The sequence below is a fragment of the Myotis daubentonii genome, chromosome 11 (genome assembly GCF_963259705.1).
Source record: "Myotis daubentonii chromosome 11, mMyoDau2.1, whole genome shotgun sequence".
In the NCBI taxonomy this organism is placed as follows: Eukaryota; Metazoa; Chordata; class Mammalia; order Chiroptera; family Vespertilionidae; genus Myotis; species Myotis daubentonii.
The window spans coordinates 80,632,901-80,655,812 of record NC_081850.1 but is presented as its reverse complement, the minus strand read 5'-3'; the positions used below and the strand labels follow the sequence as shown (position 1 = coordinate 80,655,812).

Genomic DNA, 22,912 nt, shown 5'->3' with positions numbered 1-22,912 from the left:
GAGGCGGAGGAGCTAGTCCTGAGCTGGTAAGACCCCCCGTGCCCCCGCCAGGCCCACCGTGCTCCCCGCCAGGCCCACCCGTGCCCCCCGCCAGGCCCACCCATGCCCCCCGCCAGGCCCACCCGTGCCCCCCGCCAGGCCCACCCGTGCCCCCGCCAGGCCCACCGTGCCCCCCACCAGGCCCACCGTGCCCCCGCCAGGCCCACCGTGCCCCCGCCAGGCCCACCGTGCCCCCGCCAGGCCCACCGTGCCCCCCGCCAGGCCCACCGTGCCCCCGCCAGGCCCACCCGTGCCCCCCGCCAAGCCCACCCGTGCCCCCGCCAGGCCCACCGTGCCCCCGCCAGGCCCACCGTGCCCCCCGCCAGGCCCACCGTGCCCTCGCCAGGCCCACCCATGCCCCCCACCAGGCCCACCGTGCCCCCCGCCAGGCCCACCCATGCCCCCCGCCAGGCCCACCGTGCCCCCGCCAGGCCCACCCATGCCCCCCGCCAGGCCCACCCATGCCCCCGCCAGGCCCACCGTGCCCCCCGCCAGGCCCACCGTGCCCCCGCCAAGCCCACCCGTGCCCCCGCCAGGCCCACCCATGCCCCCGCCAGGCCCACCGTGCCCCCGCCAGGCTCACCCTCCCCCAGAAGCAGCTCTGCTGGAACAGGCCCTGCCCGGCCCTGGGAGTTTCTGCGTCCCGGATGGGGGGGCAGAAGTTGGGGGGCCTTAGAGCAGAAACGTCAGGCTCAGCCAACTGGGCCCCATGTCCCCGCAGGGACACCCACGCCGGCCCGGCCCCTCCGTGTGCTGCCCGGGCCTCCACTCGGACCTCGAGGCGCTGCAGGGCTGTGGGACCCCACAACTCAGTCACCACGTATTTGGGGGCGAAAGCCCTGTGGCTGGCTGCCGCACAGCCCGCATTTTCTAGGCGAAACATGCGGCCCCCGAGGCTGGAGCGGGGCCAGAGGGCGAGCCGCTCTGCTGAGCTGGCGGGCGGCTGCGGCGGGGCGCCAGGAAAAGCAGGGGCTGCCGCTCCATCCGGGAAGCTCCACTTAAACCAAACCAGATGGGCCAGGGCGCGGCCACGGTTAACTGTGTGCGCGCCGGCCAGCGGGCGGGAGGGGGAGGCCTGCCCAGGACCCCCACCAGGAGTGGCCTTTGGAGGGAGGGGGTACGCCGGGACAGAGTTAGCCCCTTCCTTCTCCTGACACCTACTGTGCCCCAGCACCACGGACCTGGAAATGAGACGACCCAAGACCATCCCATCTATCGACCCTGCATGCGTTTACAAAGCACCTACTATGCGCTGGAGTCTGTCCCTGCCTCTAGTGGTTCCCTCGGGGGTGGGGGAAGCACGGCCTCCTTTACGCTTTCTACAGAGACAAGCACCTACTGCGTGCCGGCGTGCGCGGGGCCCATCTTCCTGGTGGGGCTACAGAAAGGTGTGCGAGCGTGTTTGCACTGGGCCCGGAGCCCCGTCCTCGCTCCGGACACGCCAGGTGTCCCCGGGCTGCCCTCCACCCAGGAGGGGCCACTTCTCATCACACAGCAGTACCCGGGCGCCCTGCGGGGGCAGGCAGGGCGGCGGCTCACCTGCCCGGCTGCTCCGGGTACTTGTGCTTGCAGTACGCCTCCAGGGACGCATACACCTTCTCCCGCAGCGCCTCCACCTCGGCCGGGTTCGAGAGCCCCTTGGAGTCTGAGGAGGAAGGGGCCGCAGGTCAGAGCCCCTCCCCGAAGCCGCCTGGGACCCGTGCACTCGGGCAGCACGGGAGCTGGGGGCAGGCTGGCTCAGGGGACGCGGGACAGGCCTGCCCCCCAGGACACCTCCTGGAAGCCATGGACACCACCTCGTGTGCCCCTCACATGGGCCAGAGGAGGGGCGTCCCGGCCCGGCCCCATGGTAACTGGAGGCACCGTGGCTGGGGCACTGGGGTGGGGGGCAGCGGGAGGCTGTGGGCGCTATGGCTGTGGGCAGTGGAGTGTGGGCACCGTGGCTGTGGGCGCCATGGCTGGGGGGTGCTGTGGCTGTGGGCAGCGGAGTGTAGGTGCCGTGGCTGGGGTGCCGTGGCTGTGAACGCCATGGCTGGGGTGCTGTGGCTGTGGGCAGCGGAGTGTGGGTGCCGTGGCTGTGAACGCCCATGGCTGGGGGTGCTGTGGCTGTGGGCGCCGTGGCTGTGAATGCCGTGGCTGTGGGCGCCGTGGCTGTGAACGCCGTGGCTGGGGTGCTGTGGCTGTGGGCAGCGGAGTGTGGGTGCCGTGGCTGGGGTGCCGTGGCTGTGAACACCGTGGCTGGGGTGCTGTGGCTGTGGGCAGCAGAGTGTGGGTGCCGTGGCTGGGGCGCTGTGGCTGGGGCGGGCCCGCAGGGCCGTACCCGGGTTGAAGAGCACGATGGCGCGCAGGCAGCCCAGCTCCGTCTTGTCCATGTGCATGTCCCGCATCTTAGACACCAGCTCCGTCAGGACCCTGCGAAGAAGCGGGCGAACGCCAAGGCCACGTCAGACTGTGCCCACGCTGGGCCCCCAGAAACACCCACAGGACTCGGGGAGCCCACGTGGCCCTAGAAGACAGCTGAGAAGGTCAAGCTTCAGCTGCCCAGCCCAGGCCCAACGTCCGCCACGCCAGGCCGGTCCCCTCCCCCCGCGGGCTCCCTGCTCTGCCCGGAGGGTCTGCATGTGCCTTTATTCTGGAAACCTGGGGCTCCCACAACTCCCTCTCTCGGACCCTGTGACGGCCGAGCCGAGATGAGCCAGGGACCTGGACACGGGGCCAGGCCCAGGGCCACCGGTCCTGAGCTGCAGGCGGCGGGCGTGGGCAGCCCAAGGCACAGCACTGGGGCGCCAGCATCACCCACACCCCCAGTCCGGGGAAGGACGGGCCGTCCGAGGCCTGCCTCACTCAGAGGGTCCTGTTCCACTCCTCACCAGACACGTATTTCCACGCAGAGCCACCCACCAGCCTCACGGGAACAGAGAGCTGCCCCAGAGCCCTGGGGGGAGAACTGACCCAGCCTCGTGTCCTGGTCCCCGAGTGGCAGTGTCCTGACCCCGGGACCAGCTATGGCCTCCCACCCGGCCTGGGCGCCCCACCTCATCAGCCCCAACCTGACAGCATATCCAGGAAGTGGCGAGTGGTGGGAGTTGGCCACGGGGAGCAAAGGGAGGTGGTCCAGGTGGGGCCTGGACAGCCGCCAGGAGCCATGCCTTTCCCTGTGGCCCCAGGAGCCCTGGGGTCTGCAGGCTGTTTGGGGGGGAGGGGTTTGGGGGGCGTTCTTGCAGCTGGAAAAAGACCCAGGGGGGCAGGTGGGAGAGAGCATGTCCTCTGGTCCAAGGGCGTGTGGACAGGGGTGGGCTGCAGAGACGGGGCCCAGGTAGACGGGTGCAGCCCAGGCTCCACCGGGGGCCAGGAGCCACGGCTGAGACCCAGCCGGCCGGTCAGGGGCAGGCCCTTCTCAGGGCACACGTGGGCCACGCTGCACTCGGGTACAGCACACATTGACTTAACGGGCACAGGGAAACGGCGCCTACGGAGGAACCCACTTCTGCTTGTTACAAAGTGCAGCTGTGGCCTGGCCGGCGTGGCTCGGTGGTTGAGCACTGACCTATGAACCAGGAGGTCACAGTTCAGTTCCTGGTCAGGGCACACGCCCAGGTTGCGGGCTCCATCCCCAGCATGAGACATGCAGGAGGCAGCTGATCAACAATTCTCTCTCATCATTGATGTTTCTCTCTCTCTCCCTCTCCCTTCCTCTCTGAAGTCAATAAAAACGTATGTTTTTTAGAGCAGCTTTCCTCCCCACACACAGGGTTTAAAGAAGAGCTGGAAGGAAGCGCACCACGTTAGCCGCGGCCGCGAGGACCCGACGCTGGACTTGTGAGGGGTTTAACCTTCACCTTGCACCTTCCTCTACGCCCCAACTCCAACCTTCGTGAGCAGAACAAATGCCACGCCGGACGTGACGCGGGCCGGCGGCCACCCACCTGTCGAAGATGGCGCCCACCCCCGCGCTGTGGGCGCTGTTCCGGTGCACGTGCAGCCCCGTGGCGAGCAGGATCCCGTCCTTCACGGCGATGGACCGGTGCGAGAAGGAGGCGATGAGCAGCTCGTTCCAGCCTGGGGGAGGCGAGCGATCTGTCAGCGGTCTCCGGGGCCCGCCAGCCAACCCTTCTCAACCCTTCAAAGACAGCGTGAGCCATCTGTTCCACACCATCCCCATGGGAACCCAAGCTAGGGTTCCCAAAGTGGGCTACGTGGAACCCTAACTCCATGAATGTTCCCCTGAAAAGAGGTCCCGAGCACTTATGTTTGGGAAATGGCTCTCTTCTGCAGTGCACATTGGTACAGTAAAGGCCCTGGCAAGTCCTCACAAACACGTGTGCCCAGGGAAGTCTCTTTTTGCAAATGCAGGATGTTTGTGCCACAGAGTGCCTGGGAGAGCTCCCACCATCCTCTCTGGGATGGCCACGGAATAGCTCAGGCCATGGAGCACCTGGGAGAGCTCCCACATCCTCTCTGGGACGGCCACGGAACAGCTCGGGCCACAGAGCAGCTAAGAGAGCTCCCACAATTCTCTCTGGGGCAGCCATGGAACAGCTCAGGCCATGGAGCAGCTGGGAGAGCTCCCACATCCTCTGGGACGGCCATGGAATAGCTCAGGCCACGGAGCAGCTGGGAGAGCTCCCACAATTCTCTCTGGGGCAGCCATGGAACAGCTCAGGCCATGGAGCAGCTGGGAGAGCTCCCACATCCTCTGGGACGGCCACGGAGCAGCAGCTGCCAGTCTGGTCCCAACAGCAAACTCTCAGAGGTCAACCTGCGCTACGTGGAGCCCCACGCAGTAAACCACGGACCTGAAACAAGGCGCGTTAGAGCCGTAGGCCAACCCGCGCTCTCCCCGCGGGCAGGGAAACCAGAGCAGGCAGCAAAGGGGGTGGGGGTGGGGGTGGGGGGACGGCACAGGAAGAAAACCTTAAACCATTTCTGTGCTCAGTGTCTCCGTGCCTCCTGCAACGGGGAACAGGCAGCCCCTAAGAGCAGTAACCGGTCACAGCCGCACGCCGGGGCTGCTGGCTGACATCACATGGAGGATCCCATGTGACCCGACCACAGTCCTAAAGCGAGCATTAGCCCATTTCACAGACAGGGAAACCGAGGCCCAGGAGAGGAAGGGCTGCCCTGTCATGTCACAGCGACAGGGTGACCCCCCCACCCACCCCCCCCGCCCGGCCCTGTCACAACGACAGGGTGACCCCCGCCCGGCCGCCCGGCCACTCACCTGCCCGCAGCAGGATGACCTGGTCGTCCAGGGGCAGCTCGGAGAAGTGCGGGATCCGCTTGGCCCACTCCACCAGCGTGAAGAGCTGCTTGTCGGCCGCCTGGCAGATGTTGGTGACGGGGTCGTTGGGCTGGGTGAGGGGGCCCCGCAGTGAGTGGCAGGCAGAGACCGCAGCCCAGACCAGGCCCACTCCACCCGGCGTGGCTGAGGAGGCCCCCAAAGACGCCACGTCCGAGTCCCCGGAGCCTGACTCAGGGCTGGGGCCTGACACAGCCAAAGCGGCTTTGCAGACGTGATCGAGTGAAGGGGTCTGAGGTGGGGGGTCCTGGAGGGGGTCCCTCGGGGGGCGGGGCTGTGAGGGGATCCAGCTCCATCCAGCTGTGTGGCCTCCAGCAAACACCTAACGTCTCTGAGCCTCGATTCCCACTAAACGAGCAAGCTCAACAGCACGGCTCTGTGAGCTCCCGGAGCCCGAGTGGAAGGGCCGTCCTGTCCCGGGAGAGGGTGGCAGGACCCAGCAGAGGCACGAGGCCCCCAGCCGCGAGGTCACACAGACGCCCCCTGCCGGCCGCCCTGCCCGCCGCCAGCTGCCCATCAGCAGCCTCGACCCCCTTCCTCTGAAACCACAGGGAGACCAGGTGCCAGATCTGTTCTCTCCAAGTAACGCCCTGACTCGACAGAATTAGGCGCTGGCCGCCCTCCTGGGCCTGCGGTATTTTTGGAGTTTCTGCTCGACATGGGTTTCTGCTTGAAACCCTCACAGCTGCCTCACTCCCCTCACCAGGACTGGAGAGGTGGGCCAGGCCGCATTACCCGGGGCCATGGGGTCACGGAGTGCAGGGAACTGGGGGCCTCAGCCTGCCGGAGCCTCCTGAGCAGGTAAGAGGGGACCCCCACACTCTCAGACTGGGGCAGAGGTCCATGTGTGCGCGCCCGCCGCACAGAGGTGTCGCTGTGCCTGACCGAAGGTGGGAAGTGAGGAGCAGCTCGGTGCCACCCCAGCCTCATGGCGATGAGGGGGAATTCACACACACCACCGAGCCAGCGCCAGGGCCAGGGCCAGGGCCGTGCGGGAAAGATGGGGGCCGAGCCCACCTAACAGGGCCAGGCCCACCCTGGCAGGAGCGGGACCCCTGAGGAAGCGACACCGTAGCTGAGACTGAAGCCTGAGGAGTCAGCAGGGGCAGCATGTGCAAAGGCCCTGGGGCTGGGGTGGGAGGACCTGGGCCACTGAGCCAGGGGGAGAACGGTCAGGGTGGGCTGGACAACCTCGGGGTCAGCCCCAGAGCCTGAGCCCTGGGCCCAGGGGAGACACAGATGAAGTCTAGAAGTAATGCGGCCCACAAACCTGGGCCGGATGCGGGGTCCCTGTCACCCACTGGACGGCAGGCCAGAGACCACGTGAAGCATGAAGGTTCAGGGCAAAGTCCCGGCTCTGACTCCAGGAATCGGAAAGGCAGCGCCCGGGCCCGGCTGCACGGCCTCGGCGGCCCAGCAGGTGGGTCCTCCCCGGGGCGTTCACGGGGCCCACGGTCCCTCGCGGGAGGCCAGGGACGGCAGCGGCACTCACCGAGCTGGGGTTCAGCCCCATGTTGGCCTCCACATACGTCTCAGTCTTGGGCTCGACGGCCAGCTCGGCCTCCAGGATCTTCTCCACCGGCATGTCCTCGTTGGCGCTGCTCGTGGACTCCACCTCGCTCTCGCTCCGGTCCTTGCCGCGCTGCCGCTCCTCCTGCACGGCTGAGACACAGACCGCTCACACTCTCCCCACGTCCGCCAGGGCGCCCGGCCCCGGCGCTGGCCCCGCAGCAGAGCTCCCAGCTGGAGAGAGGCAGAGCCGGGGGGCTTCCCGGAAGAGGGGCGCTGAGACGGAGGGGCAGGAAGACGGATTCCGGGCAGCAGAGGCGCGCAGGGCCCAGGGCCAGAGCAGGAAGACTGGAGCGATGAGGGGTCGGGAGGCAGCCGAGAAGACGGGGTTCACATCAACCCTGTCCCCAAGAACACCCAGGCGGCCAGGTCTCCCCACACTGGAGCTGGGAGGCCTCTGGCTTCAGAACCACAGCTCGGGCCGCCCTTTCCCAAGGGGCTGGGCCCCGAGAGTCACCAGCAGGCTGACGCCCACGTCCACCCCTCTCCTCTCCGGTGGGGGCACCAAGGGCCTTAAACGGGGGTTGGGGGGGAGCAGGCAGAGGGGAGAGGCCGGACCCTGAGGCCTGTTATGGGGCCAGAGGGGCTGCCCACTCCACACCGTTAGGGCCCAAGCCAGCTGGTGTGTCAGGGCCGTGGCTCCCCGGGACGCCTCAGATACTGTGGTGTGACCTCCCCCAAGCCCACCTGAGCCCACCCTCCCGGGGCCCTGCTCTACTGAGCCAGGGAACCACCCCAGGCCCCTGGGGACCACAGCCTCCTCAGGGCCCACCCCAAACAAGACCCTTGGCTTCTGGGGGTCCCTGGGGACCCACTGCACTGGGGGAGTTTGGGTGACACGCAGAGTCCTGCACGAACACTCCTGTGCACCCCCCTTCCCCCGCCCCCCACTGGTGGAAGGGCCTGGAAGTAGCCCCTTGCTCAAGCCCAGGGCTGCAGACCCGGGGGAGGGCCGAGGGCCGGGACAGCCAGAGCTGGGCCCGCCTCCGGGTCTGCCCGTCCACAGCTCCTAGCGGGAGGTAACTGGGAGAGCCCCCGGGCCGGGGTGCCGGGCTCCCTGCTTGCGCTGGGGAGTCCCCAGGCCTGCCCGGGCCCCGTCCCGCCACCCAGAGCTGGTACAGTCCGTCATCACCTCTCCACCCACAGCCAAGCGCTTCCTGCCGGCCCCACCGCCGGCCACGCAGAGATGCCGGGATCCGTCCCGCCCTCCTGGGCCTGGGGCCCTGGGTGCACCCTGCGCCCACCCTGCACCCTCCCTGCAGACACACGGCTAGGTGCTGCCCTGCTGGGCTGCGCTCTCCCACACCCCAGGGCTGACTCGAGTGGGGCTCTGCCCACATGGTGAGACGCCGGACCGTCACGAGGCGCCCGCTGGGCCGAGGAGCCGGCAGAGGCCTCGGTCCGAGCTGTGCAAGCCTGGCCCCCCTGGCAAACCGGACAGCAGGCGGGGCTGGGGCTCAGGCTGGCAGGCGGAGGGCAAGGAGCCACAGGGCCTCGCACCCTCCGCACGGGGTGCCGGGTCACCCTCTCTCACACCAAACAGGGTGACAGCCAGCGAGGCGGACCCAGCCGGAGGCAGCCACACAAGCTGACCGGGCCAGCATCCGGGGTGACGGGGGCCCCTGAGACCCTGAGGACGGGTCCCCAAGGTCTGTCCCCTGGGCAGAACCCTAAACCCTCGGAGGCAGGACACCTGAGAAGCACGTGTCTTAGCTCAGACACCTCATTTTTCGAGGTGGGGAAACTGAGGCTCAGGCAGCCAAGGGGCACGGCTGAGCTCTCAGGACGGGGGGCAGCCCGCCCCGACCCTGCTCCCCCGACAGCTGTGTGGCCGGGCAGCCTCGCCTCTGTACCCCCTCCTCAGCCCCGTCCTGAGCGACGGTGCCCCTTGCAGGCTGGGCCGAGGCGGTGCCTCGAGATGCTCACAGCTCTGTCTGCACCTCCGCTCCTGCGCTCTCGGGGACCTCCTCCCTCTCCAGACAGCCCGGCGCAGGGAGCCCGAGCTGCCAAGGGTGGCCCTGAGCGTGGGGGCAGCGCCCGGAGCAGTGGGGGGTCCCCGCACCTGCCTCCAGGGGGGTGGGGGTGGGAGGGGAATTGGCCGGGACTTCGTGAGGCTCTGAGAAGCTGCAGGGCCCGCAGCTCTGAGCAGCGCCCTCGCAAAGGCTACGGTATTTACAGGCCGCGGCGGGGGCGGGAGAGGGAGGAGCCCCCCAGGTGGCCCCCAGGTGGGGTCCTGTTGGACTGGCGCTCCCGCCGGCGCCAGGAGCCTCGGGCGGGAGGCGTCTGGGAAGAGGGGTCTGAGCACAGTGGGCAGAGGGGGCTGGGAATCCCGGGAAGACCCTCCCCCAGCAGCCAACACGGCCATGGGGGGCTCACCCAACACAGGCAGGGTCCCCAACATCAGGAGGCCCGCTGACGTGAGGGCAAGCGTGTGGGAAGGGGCGTCCGGGTTGGCGGGCACTGGCCCTGCTGCCTCCTCTGCTGTGGGCGCTGTGGGCGCTGCCAGCGGGACCATCTGTCCCTTCCGTGACCCCCGGGAGGCAGGACTGCATTTCACCCAAGGCGCTGGCCCAACCCCCTCTCCTAAGGGCCGGAACCGAGACCCGAGGGGCCGCTGCCGCCGTGCACAGCGAACTCGGGGTCCTGAGCCCAGGACCGCCCGCCTTCAGCTGAGGGTCGCGACCCAGGACACAGTCTGCACTGAGTTATCACACAACGTGCGCGCACACACACACACATGCACACACACACATGCACACAGCCCCACCAGGCACCGTGCTGCCACTTGCCACACTCCCAGGGCAAGCGCTGGGGGCCCCTTGCCAATGGCCTCGCCGCCCGCAGGGCACCCCGAGACCCAGAGGAGCAGTCACTGGTCCAAGGGTGACAGGGAGGCACCTGACCCAGCCAGCTCTTCCTCTACAGGAGAAATGTGTGGGGCCACGCGTGCCTGTGCATGCACACACATGTACACACATGCACACACATGTACACACACCAGACACTGCCCCTTCCGCACCCCGGTCCCTCAGCCCTCAGAGTCCGGAGACGGGGCACAGGAAGCGAAGGTCGGGAGGAAGGAAGCAGGGAGAGGCCTTCCTGGAGGAGGAAGCAGGAGGCCAGCCTCCCCCCTCAGACTGGGAACCCCACGCCTGGGCCTGCCTCCCCCATCAGACCAGGCACCCCAGCCCTGCACCCGACACTCCAGCGACAAGCAGGGGCTCAGCTGGGGGGGGGGGGGCTGGCCCAGGGGCATTTCCACCTGGGCCTCAGCCCCGCCCCCACATGCGATGGAGCAGGCCACTGGCGGCTGCTTCCACTCACAGACCGCCCCTGCCCCACGGTGCTCGTCAGCCAAAGAGGTAGGTCCCGTCCGCCCAGAGCCTGACCCGCTGGGTTCTCCCTGGGGTCACCCCACCAGTGCCAGCCCCGAGCTGCCCCTCCCACCAGCCCCTGGGCAGTGCCACCTGTGCCAGCTTCAGTCTCCTCACCTGAGGGTGCAGCTCACCTCCTATAAGCTCCTGGCCACGGGCACAGTGGGTTGGCACGCCTGGCGCCCATTCCCCTGGGCACCCACACTGCCCTGAGCTGTGTGGCCAACAGCGCCCCCACCAGCAGGGAGTCCTCCCTGCAGTACTTTGCCCAGAACAGCAGAGGAGAGGAGCTGTGTCGGGACCATTCCAGGGGCGGGGCCGTGCCTAGCGCCCGACTCGGGGCTGCAGGAAAGACTGGGGGGGCATGCCTCCAGCCCCTCTGGGCCACTCGTCCTGGGGGACCCTGGAGCGCCCTGTAGGGACAGCACTGAGGCCACACGGGGGTCACACGTCACTCTCCCGAGGACGGCTGCGGACTGTGCCCCTCTGGCACCTGGAAACATGACAAGCCACCGCCTCATGGGAGCCACATGCCCGGGGCAGCGCCCACCTGGCTCTCAAACACACAGCACGGCCGGCGGGGCAGCTCCGCTCAGTGAGCCCGGGCACGAGGGCTCTGCTGCACGTTCTGACCGAAACCCGGGAGGAGGCCGAGGGCGCTGGGCCTGGCGGGGTCAGGCATTGACCGGCCCGTAAGCCCGGCTTCGAGGGCCCACACCGCCTCCCCGCCACGCCGGGGCTCAGACCAGAGCGCGGAGGCCGGAGGGACGCAGCCCTGGGCTGGCACCCGTCTGCCAGGTGTGGGGACAGCCCCACAGCACCGGCTGGGACAGCGTGCGGAGAAGGGGCGGTGCCAGTGAGGCCGTACATAGAAGGCGTCCCCGATAGCTGCTCGGGACGAGACCCAGGCGCTGGTGGGTCAGACGGGGAGGGAGGGAGGACGGGGGGGCGGGGGGGGTCTCCCTGCCAACTGCAGCTCCACTGGGTGATACGGGGCCTCGAGCGGACAGGAAGCTGGAGGGTGAGGACACCCAGGCGCAAGGGGGGCAGCTGGACAGGCCCAGGGACCTGTGGAGGGCCACCCTCTGGGGCGCAGGGTGGCTCCATGCCCCGCCCTGTGCCACATCTCCCGACACCCTCGGGCTGGGCAAGCGGCCTGCCTGATACCCCTTCTTCAGGCACCGGCCTGGCCACCTCCCGCCCCGAGCCTTGCCCGATGCCCAACTCTCGGGCGGTGCCTCCCCTGCGTGGCTATGTGACGCTCACTTTTGACAGAAGGGTACCCACAGCTCACTGCTGCGGGCCCAGCGCCCAGCGCCCAGCGTGGTGGGCTGGGTGAGTCAGAGACCTCGGCCACACTCCAAGCCTGTCTGTGCTGCAGCCTCGGGCTCATGCCAGGGTGCCCACCTCCCCCTGGCACACTGGTGCCCAGCACCTGGCCAGGCTCCAACCCAATCCACTGCCCACCTCACGCTCATCCTGGCCCGATCCCCATCCTTCAGGAGCATTACTGTGTCCCACCACCTCCAGCAAGCCCTCCCTGACTGCACTGGGCACCCAGGGCCATCGGCCGGGCACACGCCACCCCAGGGGCCTAAAGATAGCAGTCCTGAGGAAGCCTGAGGCCGACTCAGCCCCGCATGCGCCCGGACAAGCCCTGACCTCCTGGCCTCAGTTCCCCCACCTGCACAAGGAAGGGCGGTCCGTGCACTACATGAAACATGCACTGACCAGGAAGGCCCCAGCCGGCCCCCAGCTCAGCACCGGAGCCCGAGCTCCCCCTGCCCTTGCGGGGAGTGCGCCCGCGGCAGGAGCCGGCCCCGCCCGCATCCCCGCGCCCGCGCCTGCAGTCTCAGGGAGGAATCCCGCTGGACAGGCACCACGGCCCGCTGAGGTTTCGATTTCGGAACGAGAACGATTGGGGCTGAGGAGGAGCCGAAAACAAGAAAAGAAAGAAATTGGAAAAAACTGCAGCCGCCACAAGAGGGCAGGCGGGAGGCAGCGGGAAGGAGCGGGACACAGGCCAGCCACGCCTGGGCCTCAGAACAGCCACCGTGAAGAAGGGAACAGACGGCCAGACCCCAACCCCAGGGCGCCCACCCTCTGGAGAGAGTGACTCTGAGCGCAGGGGTCACCAAACCTACCGATGGGGAAACTGAGCCACGGACAGCCAGGGGCGAGGAGGAGGCCACATGCGAGCCCAGACCCAGGCCTGGCTGCACCCCCTGGCCTTTCAGTGACTTCAGAGGAGTGACCGTCGGGCTCCCTGCCGGCCCCGCCCCCGGCAAATGTCAATAAGCCGGGCCCACAAATCCAAGGCCGAGAGGCCAGCGGCTGGAGCCCACTGATCCAGGCCCCGGGGCTGGGGTCACCCCGCCAGGGCTGCGGGGGGAACAGAGCACAGCTTGACCCCGGCGTCCAGCAGGCTTGGGGACGCCTGATGGCCTCTGTAGCTCCCTGCCCCCCACCACTCTCCAATCAGCGCTGCCCCCACTAGGGCCTCCTCAACCGTCCCTACTGGACAGCAGGGACACAGCTCAGGACCATGTGCACCCGCCGCCCCGTGCCAGCCTCGGCCCATTCCCGCCCCACCTCCCACCTCCAGCCGTGCCCCTCGCCGTCCTCTGGCTCTGCCTGTGTTCCTGGAGCCCGGTGCTGGCCCTGGACACGACCCCACGGAGAGGGTCTGAGCTAGAGCTGTCCCCGCGGCACCGGGTGCCACCGTGCGGGACCAAGGCTGCCCTCCTGGGGTCCCGGAGCCTGGCCTACAGCAGGCGCTCAGGAGGGATCTGGTGGGTGAGATTCCCGGGCCCGGACATGCTGCCCATAGTGCGGCGGCGGCGGCCTCTACAGGGAGTGAGCGCCCCGTCACAAGAGGTATGAAAGCAGCCACCCGCCACCAGAGTGCGGCGAAGCTTCCGGTGCAGGGCTGGGGGCGGCTCAGGAAGGAGGGCCCCGCGCCTACCTTCCCGCTTCATGCCCATCGCCAGGCACTTCTGGTAGCGGCAGTACTGGCAGCGGTTCCGCTGCCGCTTGTCGATCAGGCAGTCCTTGTTGTCCCGGCAGGTGTAGGTCAGGTCCTTGCGCACCGTCCGCTTGAAGAAACCTTTGCAGCCCTCGCAGCTGTACACGCCGTAGTGCTTGCCTGCGGGCGGGCGGGCGGGCGGCCGTGAGCGCCTGCACCCCCTGCACCCCCGGGCCCCTGGCCCCACCTGCCTCCGGGCTCCAGCGCTGGGGCGAGGCCCAGGCCCGCGGGGGCCGGCCCTGTCCGTGTCCTCCCCGGGGGCTACTGGGGTGCAGAGGTGAATGCGAGGGGTCCTCTGCCCCGGCTCAGCCCAGAGAGGCACAGCCCGCACCCGCCTCCTGTGCCAGCGTCACCACCACCGGCTGCCTCCCCTCCGGGGTCTCCAGACCACCCTGGCCACCGTGGGCGCCCCACTTACTGTCTCCCCGACGTGAAAACCCGAGAAGGTCCAGAGCCCGGGCACCCCTCACTGCTGGCCGACCCTGCCCGCCCCGACCCGAGGGCCCTGTGCCCGCTGCCCGCCTACCTGAGGAGCGGTCCCCACAGATGGCACAGATGTGCTTGGTGAAGGACGCCATGTTCCCTGAGGGGTGGGCCGGGACCTTGAGGACGCCATTGAGGCCCAGCGGGGGCTTGATGTCCTCCGTGCTGCTGACGGGGTTCATGGGCGAGCTGAGCTGAGGAAGGAACGTGGGCTCAGCCCGGTCACAGCCCCCCGCAGCCCTGCAGCCAGGGAAGCGCTGCCACACCCCCACTTGACAAAGAGAAACTGAGGCTCAGAGGGGGCTCTGCCCACCCCAGGCCACAGCCGGGGAACAGCAGGGCTGAGCCCCAGGGAGCACCAGCTGCGTGCCGACCCCCCACTTGCTGGCTTCAGAAGGGGACCCGCACAGCCCCTGCCCCTCGCCCGCCTAAGAACCGCCTCCCTTACTGGGCACCCCCTCGGCAGGACAGTGTGAGCCCCATGACCTTCCCGGTGAGCCAGGCGCTTGGGGGATCCCCAGCACACAGAGGGGCACTGAGGCCTGGTCACAGCGAGGAGGGAGGAGAGCTGGGGTCCACCCAGAGGCCACATGCCCGGGCCTCGGGGGGCAGGGCGGGGTCTCCGGTCGCGTGTCTGGAGGAGAGGGGGGCAGAGACACCCCTCGGGCATCCACTGCGAGGGACACCCTGCCTCTCCTCACAGCCCTGCGCCCTGCACGGCAGCCCGCCGCCGGCAGAGGAAGCGTGGGAAACTCACCGTCACCCTGGCAACAGCTGCCGGGGCCGCAATGACACAGCAGTTTTGGTTCCGCTGCGTCTGCCCGGCTCTCCTGTCAGCACCAAGGGCCCCGCGGTGCTGTCCACTGCACCCCACAAGCCAGCCCGCCTCCCAGGCGCCAGGACCCCGGCCAGGCAGCACCCCAGCACCCCACTTCTGCAAACCCCTGACAAAGGCGGAAATCGGGGATGGGCGGCAGCTGCTGTCCCCTGGTAGCCCCGGGCGCCTCCCCACCAGGAACCTCATCCTCTTCCTTCCCGTGACCCCCAACTCCCACCCCCCTTTCTCACGGGACCGGAGAGCACGGTGCTCACGGCACACACATGGGAACCGCCTCCACGGCGTTCCACGGGCCTCCACCCGGTCCCTCCTCGGCCAGGCGGGCCAGGTGCTCTGTACGGACGGTTACCGCCCCCACGGGGCGCAGGGGACTGCGGGGGGCCAGAGCCAGCCCACAGGGAGAGCATCCGGGGCGGCCTGCGCTGTCTGCAGGGGGCAGGGGGCGTCCCAGATGAGAGGGGACGAGGAGGGACATGCACAGCTGCGAGAAGGCGCCGACTGCGTGCCCAGGGCTGCTGCACCCCGGGCTCCACAGGCCGGTCTCAGGCAGACAGCGTGGGAACCCCAGGGAAATGCCCCTGCCCCCAGGCGTGACCCCGCTCGCTGCAGAAGGCCCCCCAGTGACCCACCCGGGCACCCGCACAGCTGGCCGCCAGGTGCCAGGGACGGGACCTAGCTTATCCTCCAATCCTGCCGCCTTCACGGTGACTTGGGGGAGGTCATCCCTCCGAGCCCGAGGTTCCCCGCGTGCCGCGGGCGGGAGCAGCACCTGGCTAAGGCGCGGCAGGCACAGCTGCACCCCCACACCTCTCCCCGAGGAGAGCCCGACGCCCGGCCTGGGGCCAGGGAGGGGCTGCCCGACCAAACATTTGGAAGTGGGGGGGACGGCACCAGCGGCCAAGGGCAGGCCCCAAGGAGCCAACTGGGAGCCACCGAGGATGTGAGGGGGCCCCTCCCGGCTGCAGCCCTCCCCGAGGGGGGACCGGCCACCATGCCCGCGGCTGGGTCAGCCTGGCATCCCGGGGACAAGAATAACCATTTCCCCCTCCTGTGGTTGCCCAAACCATGCAGGGTGGGAAGGGGCACCTGCCCTGTCTCCCGGCCCCCCACGTGCAGGTCCTTGAACTGGGGCCGGCCCTAGGTAAACTGAGGCAGCGCTGGAGGAAGGCTGGCCAGGTCCCACCAGGCAGGACAGACAGAGAGGTTGGTCTCGGTCAGTGCCATGGCACACTGACTCCCAGGCTGTGGCTGCACACCCTGCCCTCCCGGGCTCCGCGTCCCCTGGGCACAGAGTTGGCCGGGACTGGGGAGCCCTCGGAGACCCTGCCCGCGTGGGAGAGGAGGTAGGCTGGAGCCCCTCTGCCGGCCCCAGGGAGGGAGGGCGAGAGAGGAACACCGATGTGAGAGACATCAATCCGGTGCCTCCCATGGGCACCCTGACTGGGATTGGACCTGCCACCCAGGCGTGTGCCCACCCAGGCATCAAACCGGCAACCCTGAGGGGCACAGGATGACATCCAACTGAGCCACTGGGGCTGGGCCACCCACTCTGCCCGCGCGCTTCCCTCTCCCCCTCCCCCCGCCACATGTATATATACACGTCTACGTACATATGTGTTTTTTAATTGGTTTCAGAAAGGAAGGAAGAGGGATAGAAACATCAACGATGAAAGAGAATCATGGATCAGCTGCCTCCTGTGCACCCCCTACTGGAGATGGAGCCTGCAACCCAGGCCTGTGCCCTGACCGGGATTCGAACTGTGACCTCTGGTTCATAGCTCGACACTCAACCACTGAGCCGCACTGGCTGGGCCCCACTCTGCTTTTTATCTTACTGCCGGGCAGCCCGACACGGCCAAAGGCAGGCCCTCGGCCAGCGGTCCTTCCTCCCCTTCCCAGGCCTCGGGCTGTCATGGCCCCCAGAAGAGAGCAGGCAGCCGGGGCCTCGCTCTGCCACCCCCCCCACTGGGCCCCGAAGCCCCTACCTCCACTCCACCCGTCTCCTAGGGGACCCAGAGCCCGAAGCCTCCTCGGTGTGGCCGGGGTGCGGTCCCCGTTTCCCCTTTCATATCCTTGGCCTTTATTTCAGTTCCCGCCGGAGCCGATGGGACTTACTCAGACAACCGCTGCCGGCCAACGCCCCGGGGCCCTGCTCATCCCCCCCCCCCCACCTCTCCCCCTTCACCACGCCCTTCCTCCCGATCGCACGCAGCCCCCACCCCCACCCCACTGGCCGCGCTGGGAGGCCCCAGCCCACGGCAGACCTCGAGTGGGGGGCTCCGGGCCTCCACGCACCGAGGGCAGGCCCAGAGCCCCCCACTTGCCTCCCGGAGCACCCCCCGCCTTGCCTCCATCTGTCCATCAGAGCGGAGGCAAACCCTGTGAGGCGCGCTCAGCCACGTGTGGACACCAGGTGGCTGAGGCCTCGCCACCACGGCGACCACAGCAGGAGCCGGCAGGGCCGGGGCCGCGCCTGGACCGGGAGGCTCTGCTGAGCCGGCGAGGCCGGGACACCAAGGTGCCCACGCGTGCCAGGCACTGTGGGCACGCTCTGGGATGTGACAGGGATGCTCCCTGGGCCCTGTGAGGGTGCAGCCCCCGACCAGAGGAGGCGAGGACAGTGGGGGCGCCAGTGCCGACACTGTGGTCCGGCTCTGCCGACCCCACACGTCCCCGGACCTGCAGGCTTGCCCGGGGGGTGGATGGGGCGGGCCTGGCCCTGGCCGTGGACTTGCGCGGGCAGTGCTGGGCAGAGCGCCAGCCCCCCGACGGCAGCAGAAGACAGAACCGCGCTGGTTCCGGCGACGCCGCCTTCAGTGCTGTGGCCTTGGAGCAGGGGTGGGGGCACGCCCCTGGAACTCCACCCACACCCCATGGATATGGGGAGCCCCGGTTTCCAGGACCAACTGCTCACGCCGGGAAGCCAGGCTCAGCTCCCAGGGAAAGAGCTATGCTGAGCGGTGAGGCAGGGGTCAGGGGTCAGGGGTCAGGGGCCCGGGCAGAGGGCCAGCACGGGGTCAGACCACACAAAGCCAAGTGCAGCCCAACCACCTGGAAACAGACAGACCGACAGCCGACCAGCAGGACAGCGGCGACCCTCTGGGCACACGGTCTGCTCTGCCCTCCCCCTCCCGGCCTAACCCCGGCCTGGACCCCTCGTCCACCCGGAGCGGCCTGGGCCCTCAGCTCACGCTCTGGATTCAACAAGCACCGTCCGCGCCAGGAACGCGGGGCGTGCAGGGAACAGAGGGCAGAGCAGAGGCGGCCCTGGAGCCCCCACCAGTTCCACCCATCCCTGCCCCGGGCAGGCTAACAGGGTCAGGGGCCACCAGGCACCCCAAGGTCTGCGGGCACCCTAGGCCCCGCCCCTGACAGCCCACTGCAGGGTGCCCCCAGTCACAGCTCCGGGGTGCCAGGCTGGGCGGCAGGTCTGTAAGCACCGAGCTCGCGGGGCTGAGGGCGTAGGCACCCCACTGCCCGGGCTGCAGTCTCAGCTGCCCTTTCGTGTGCCCCAGCAGCCGGCAAGAAGGGGGGTTGCAGCTTCACCAAACAGCCCGGGAAGGTGGCCGAGCCGCCCTCCGCCATCCCGCGGCCTCTGCCGGCTTCCGGAAGGCCAGGGGACCCCCAGCCCCAGGTGCACAGGGGTGACGAGGTCGCCCCGGGAAAGGCAGCGAGCTGCTCCGCCAGCCCCGCCTAGACAGGCCGAGGAGCCGGGCAGTGAGCGGGCCACGCGGGCCCGAGGCCGGGGCCCCAGCAGGGACGCGTCTGCACTGCACCCGGCACATCTGCCCGGCGGGGCCTGGGAATGAGCAGAGACGGGAGCGGAAGGACAGGCCCAAGAAGGGGCCACAGGGGCTGCTGAGAGGACATGGGCCCCAGGGAGGTGGGTGTCAGCCTGAGAACATGGCACCCCCGACAGGAGGGGGCCGTGCTGGAGTGGTGACCTCTGAGGGCCACGGGCTCAAGGGTCAGCCAGGCCCAGGCTCGAACCCAAGCCAAGGCCGCCTCTCTGAGGCTCCGCTTCCCGGAGATGAGGGGCCCCGGGGCCACGTGCCGCCACAGCCATCCTGCAGGTGGCCCCGGCCCCACCCTCGGCCCCGCCCCCACTTACCTGCGGGCTGCTGGCGCCGAAGCCCAGCGTGGGCGTGGTGGGCACGGACATGGAGTGGGGGCCCATGGGGGGGCTGATGACGGAGAAGGGCGGGCCCATGCCGTTGATGGGGGAGCTCAGCGTGCTGATGGGCGAGTGCAGCTGTCCCGGGGAGCCGAGCGGGGCACCGAGGCCAGGCCCCAGTGAGGGGTGCAGCGAGGGGGCGGCCATGGAGCCACGCCCCGTGGGCGAGGTGAGGGGGGAGGAGTTCACCTGGGTGGAGAAGTCTGCAAGACAAGAAGCACGGGAGGCGGTCAGGACCCCACAGATGGGCCCGCTACCCAGGCCAGAGGCCACGGAGGAGGGCCAGGCCCAGGCGACCATCCCCTCCGCCCCCCGGGGCTCACTGACCCCAATTCCCCGCAACACGGCCAGGCCGGGCCAGGCAGGGGGTGCACGCTCCCTCCAAGGCACCGCCGGGAGCCGGGAGCGCCAGCCCCTCTCCCATGCCCTCAGGGGTCCAACGGAAGGTCTGGGACAATCGCAGATACTCCAGGGGGTCCGGGGAGACAGCGCCCCCTGTGGAGCAGAACCAACTCCCTGCCCAGGGCAGACGAGTGCCTGGAGTGAGGCGGAGGCGGGGGGCTGCCATCACCCCATTTCACAGGGAGAACGGGGACCTGTGTTCGACACCTGCCCTGGCCGGGCGCGGCCCGCACCGGGGGCCGGCTGCTCCCCAATCCAAGGCCTGGGCCTGCTCAGACCACCAGGACCTGACTCCAAGGGCCCCGCGGGCCAGGCAGCTGGGTGGCCTCTCGGAGGGGTCCAGCTGTGTGCCAGGCCTGGAGTCGGGCAGCCGCAGAGACGGGGAGAGGCAGGGCCTCCCACATCCGCCTTTCATCTCAGGGGTTCAAAGCCCAACCAGCTCCCGGTAGGCCTCCCGCCCCACCCGAGGGCTGGCAGCAGGGCACCCAGAGGCCCCACCCGAGGGCTGGCAGCAGGGCACCCAGCGGGCGCTCAGGTGGTGAATGCCCGCCCGGGCCGGAGCAGGAAGCCTGGAGCCCGCAGGATGCCCCGGGCCAGCCACGTCCCTCTGGGCCTCAGCCTCCCCACAGCCCGGCGGCAGCGACCCCGCTTCTGAGAAGCCCCGGGGCCATGGGCACAATGGAGAGTCCCGTCCACACACACCCTAGTCAGGGAGTCCACCCCCCAGCTCGTCCACCCCTGGCTGCACCCTCAACAGCCAGGCAGCCCCTCGACGCCCGGGACGACTTCGACTCCCTGAACCTCAGAGCAACACGGGGCCCAGAGCGGGATGAATCGCGCGGTGCGCGCCTCGTCCCAGGCCCTCTCCTCCCATCGGTCGCCTCGGGGGACACAGCATCGCGCTTCAGGACGCCACCCCCCACCAGCCCACGGTCCGACTCCAGCCCAGGCCCAGGCCCTCCTCGGGCCTCGTGCATGACGGCGCGGGCGCCCTCGAGCGGGCGGTCCCACAGGAATCAGAGGCTCTGCGGCCGCCAGACTGTCGGGAGCATTTGCCAGTTTCCACCCCGAAGGCCCGCCTGCTGGCACTTCCTCCCTTGCTTCCCCTCGGGAATTTCACTTTCAAGCCAGGCGGGGCCTGCCTGCCGGGGGCCTGCTCCACCAGCACAGGGGCCCCCTCTGCCCACGGAAAGCCTCGCAGGCACAGAACTCGAGAACAGAAGCGTAAGGAAACCCGGGCGATGGCAGAGGGGGTGTCGCCATTCCACGCCCCGGCCCCCGTGTGGACCGAGAGCCCTCCCCGGGCTGACCCGGCGGACAGGCCGTGACCTGTGAAGCACCTGCAGAGCCTCCATCTCCCTGTGACAGACAGGGAGACTGAGGCACGGGGAGGCACGCTCCCAGAGTCTACAGTCGCCCCCAGGCCGGCACCACTGTGTCCCAGGCCACCCCACCTGCCTGCACGCACACTGGGCCAGGAGCCCGGAGCCAGCTCCGACCCGACCCCGGCCAAGCCTGTCTCCGGACAGGCAGGCGCTCTGCAGAGGCGGCCGGACACGCCCTGCTGACGTCCAGGGGCAAGAGAAAGGGAAGCAGGACAGCAGGACGCGGGTTGCAGACATCACCAGAGCCCACACTGAGGGGCAAAGGCCACCCCTGGGGGTATCTGGGGAAAGGCTGGCCATGGGGGGGGGTGCCTGGCTGCCCTGAGGGGAGACGCCCATCTTCCTTCCCAGCCTCTGCGACAGATACGCCAAGAGGGAGAGGTCACTCCTGGACTCCGCAGCTTCCCCACCTCTCTCCACCCTCCGCAGGGAGTCCGGGGGCGGGACCGAGGCCCCTGAACCAGAGGCGGCTGCAGGGACCGTGGCTGAGCAGCGGGGGCCTGAGCTGCGCCTTGCTTGTTTGCTGATCCAGAGCAGGAAGGAGGGGGGGGGGGGAGATGGAGGAGAAAGCTTGGCCGGAAGGAAGAAGGGAGGGAGACAGGGAGGGAGGTGACTGCCAGGCTGCACCCCAAAGCTCCCCCAGCCCCCCAAGACATCACAGCACCCAGCCCAAGTCAGAGCCCTGAGGAGGGGGGCCAATGAGCGGGAAGGGGGACTGGGCAGGAGAGGAGAGAGGGCGTGAGGAGGGGCCGGGGAGGAAGGGGGGGCACGGGAAGGAGCCCTGGCCTCTGCGTGCAGCCCATCCCCACAGGCGGGGCCTGGCTCCTCAGGGCGCCCCATCCTGTGCACCCGTGTCAAGGCTGCAGCCATTATTCCAAACAGACTGTGTGAGCCCTGGGGGCCCCGCATCAGGAGGGGCAGTGGCCCCCAATGCCTGCCTTGCAGGACTGGCTGCCCCAGGCCCCACATGGCGCTTCCTGTTTACAGACGGCCACGCAGACACGCTGGGAGCCGGGGTGACAATGGCTGGGTGTGTGTTCTGGAGTCTTCTGCAGAGACTCACTCTGGCCAGGGAAGGGATGTCAGGGAGAGAGGGCGAAAGCGCCCCAGCCGCCGCTGCAGGGCCGGCCTCCCCTCGGAGCCGCGGCTCCGCCTCCTCCCGCTGGTGCTGTCCCCGCCCTCTGATAAGCCGCAGCGATGGGGCGATAAGGTTCTTCTGAAAAAGCCCTACTCCGGACTGGACTCGCAGGGACTCGCCGGCACGCTTATCTGATCCTCCTCGGCAGCTGAAGGAGTCCGGAGCCCCAGACCCAGCACCGCCCGAGGGGCGCACGGGCCTCTGGCGGGGGACAAAGCCCAAGGGCCACATCTGGGACCTCAGCACCGGGGCCTCACCAGGCCCCAAACCCCAGCGCCTCACCCCCTTACACCCCACCTGCCTCCGCTGAGACCATCAGCACCGGTGGGACTCGGGGAGAAGGCTGGGAACTCAAGGGGCCTCCAGAAAGAGACAGGCCCCGTCCAGACCGTCCCGCCCTGGCAACCCCGACGCCAGCAAAGGGACCTCACTGAGCTGCCGGGGTCAGTCCCGGAAGGCAGCATGGAAGAGGCGGTAGACAGCTCTCTTGGCACAAAAAGTAGTTCAGGCCACAAAACTGACTCTAAAATGCAAAATACCCAGAGGCCAGAACAGAAGCCGGGAAGTAGAGGAAATGGCCGAGTGACCAGCAGTCGGCAGGCTCGCCCGGGGCCGAGGGTGAGGGTGAAGGTCACACTTAGTAGCTTGAAGTACGGAATGTCCTCGCTCAGAATGTGACGGAGATGAACGGCTGCCTCGGGGGCGGTGTGTTCCCCGATGGTTGTCTGCGAGCAGAACTATAACCACCTCCAGAACTGCCGATCCGGTGGCCCGCAGGCCCCTGGGAGAGGGACGGGTGTCCCCACGGACCACATTCCTGAGCTGTACAGGCTCCCCCAGCACGCCCCCCAGGACCCGCCGGGACCCCGCAGCAGGAAGCCGGGGAACCCCCACCAGCTCCCTTCCGGCCTCTGCCTGGCAGGCGGGGGAGGTGGGGGGTGGCAGGAAATGCCAGCCTCAGGCTGCTGGAGGGGGGAGCCCCAGACTCAGCCCCTCCCGGCAGACAGGGAACCCCTAGTTCTTGGAAAGGGGACCTCAGCGCCCCCCAGGCCCTTCTGAGTTTGCAGGAGCAAAGCCCAGGCGGGGCAGGGAGCCCAGCGGGCAGGGCCGGCTGGGTCCACATACAGGAGCCGGGGAGGGTCCCACGGGGCTGAAGTGGGTCAGGAGCTTCCAGGAGGGGCATGGA

The 22,912-nt window shown here is 68.9% G+C and overlaps 1 protein-coding gene across 1 annotated transcript in view; it reads right to left on the bottom strand.

Moving 5' to 3' along the window:
- Positions 1-22,912, bottom strand: part of RXRA (retinoid X receptor alpha) — a 79,768-nt gene that overhangs the window by 3,412 nt on the left and 53,444 nt on the right. The window contains exons 2-9 of the mRNA XM_059658473.1: positions 18,739-19,004; positions 13,833-13,983; positions 13,247-13,426; positions 6,831-7,000; positions 5,261-5,390; positions 3,966-4,098; positions 2,360-2,451; positions 1,579-1,684 (exon numbers count right to left, since the gene is read on the bottom strand). Of these exons, the coding sequence (XP_059514456.1) occupies positions 1,579-1,684; positions 2,360-2,451; positions 3,966-4,098; positions 5,261-5,390; positions 6,831-7,000; positions 13,247-13,426; positions 13,833-13,983; positions 18,739-19,004 (1,228 nt within the window). The remainder of the gene's footprint in view (positions 1-1,578; positions 1,685-2,359; positions 2,452-3,965; positions 4,099-5,260; positions 5,391-6,830; positions 7,001-13,246; positions 13,427-13,832; positions 13,984-18,738; positions 19,005-22,912) is intronic.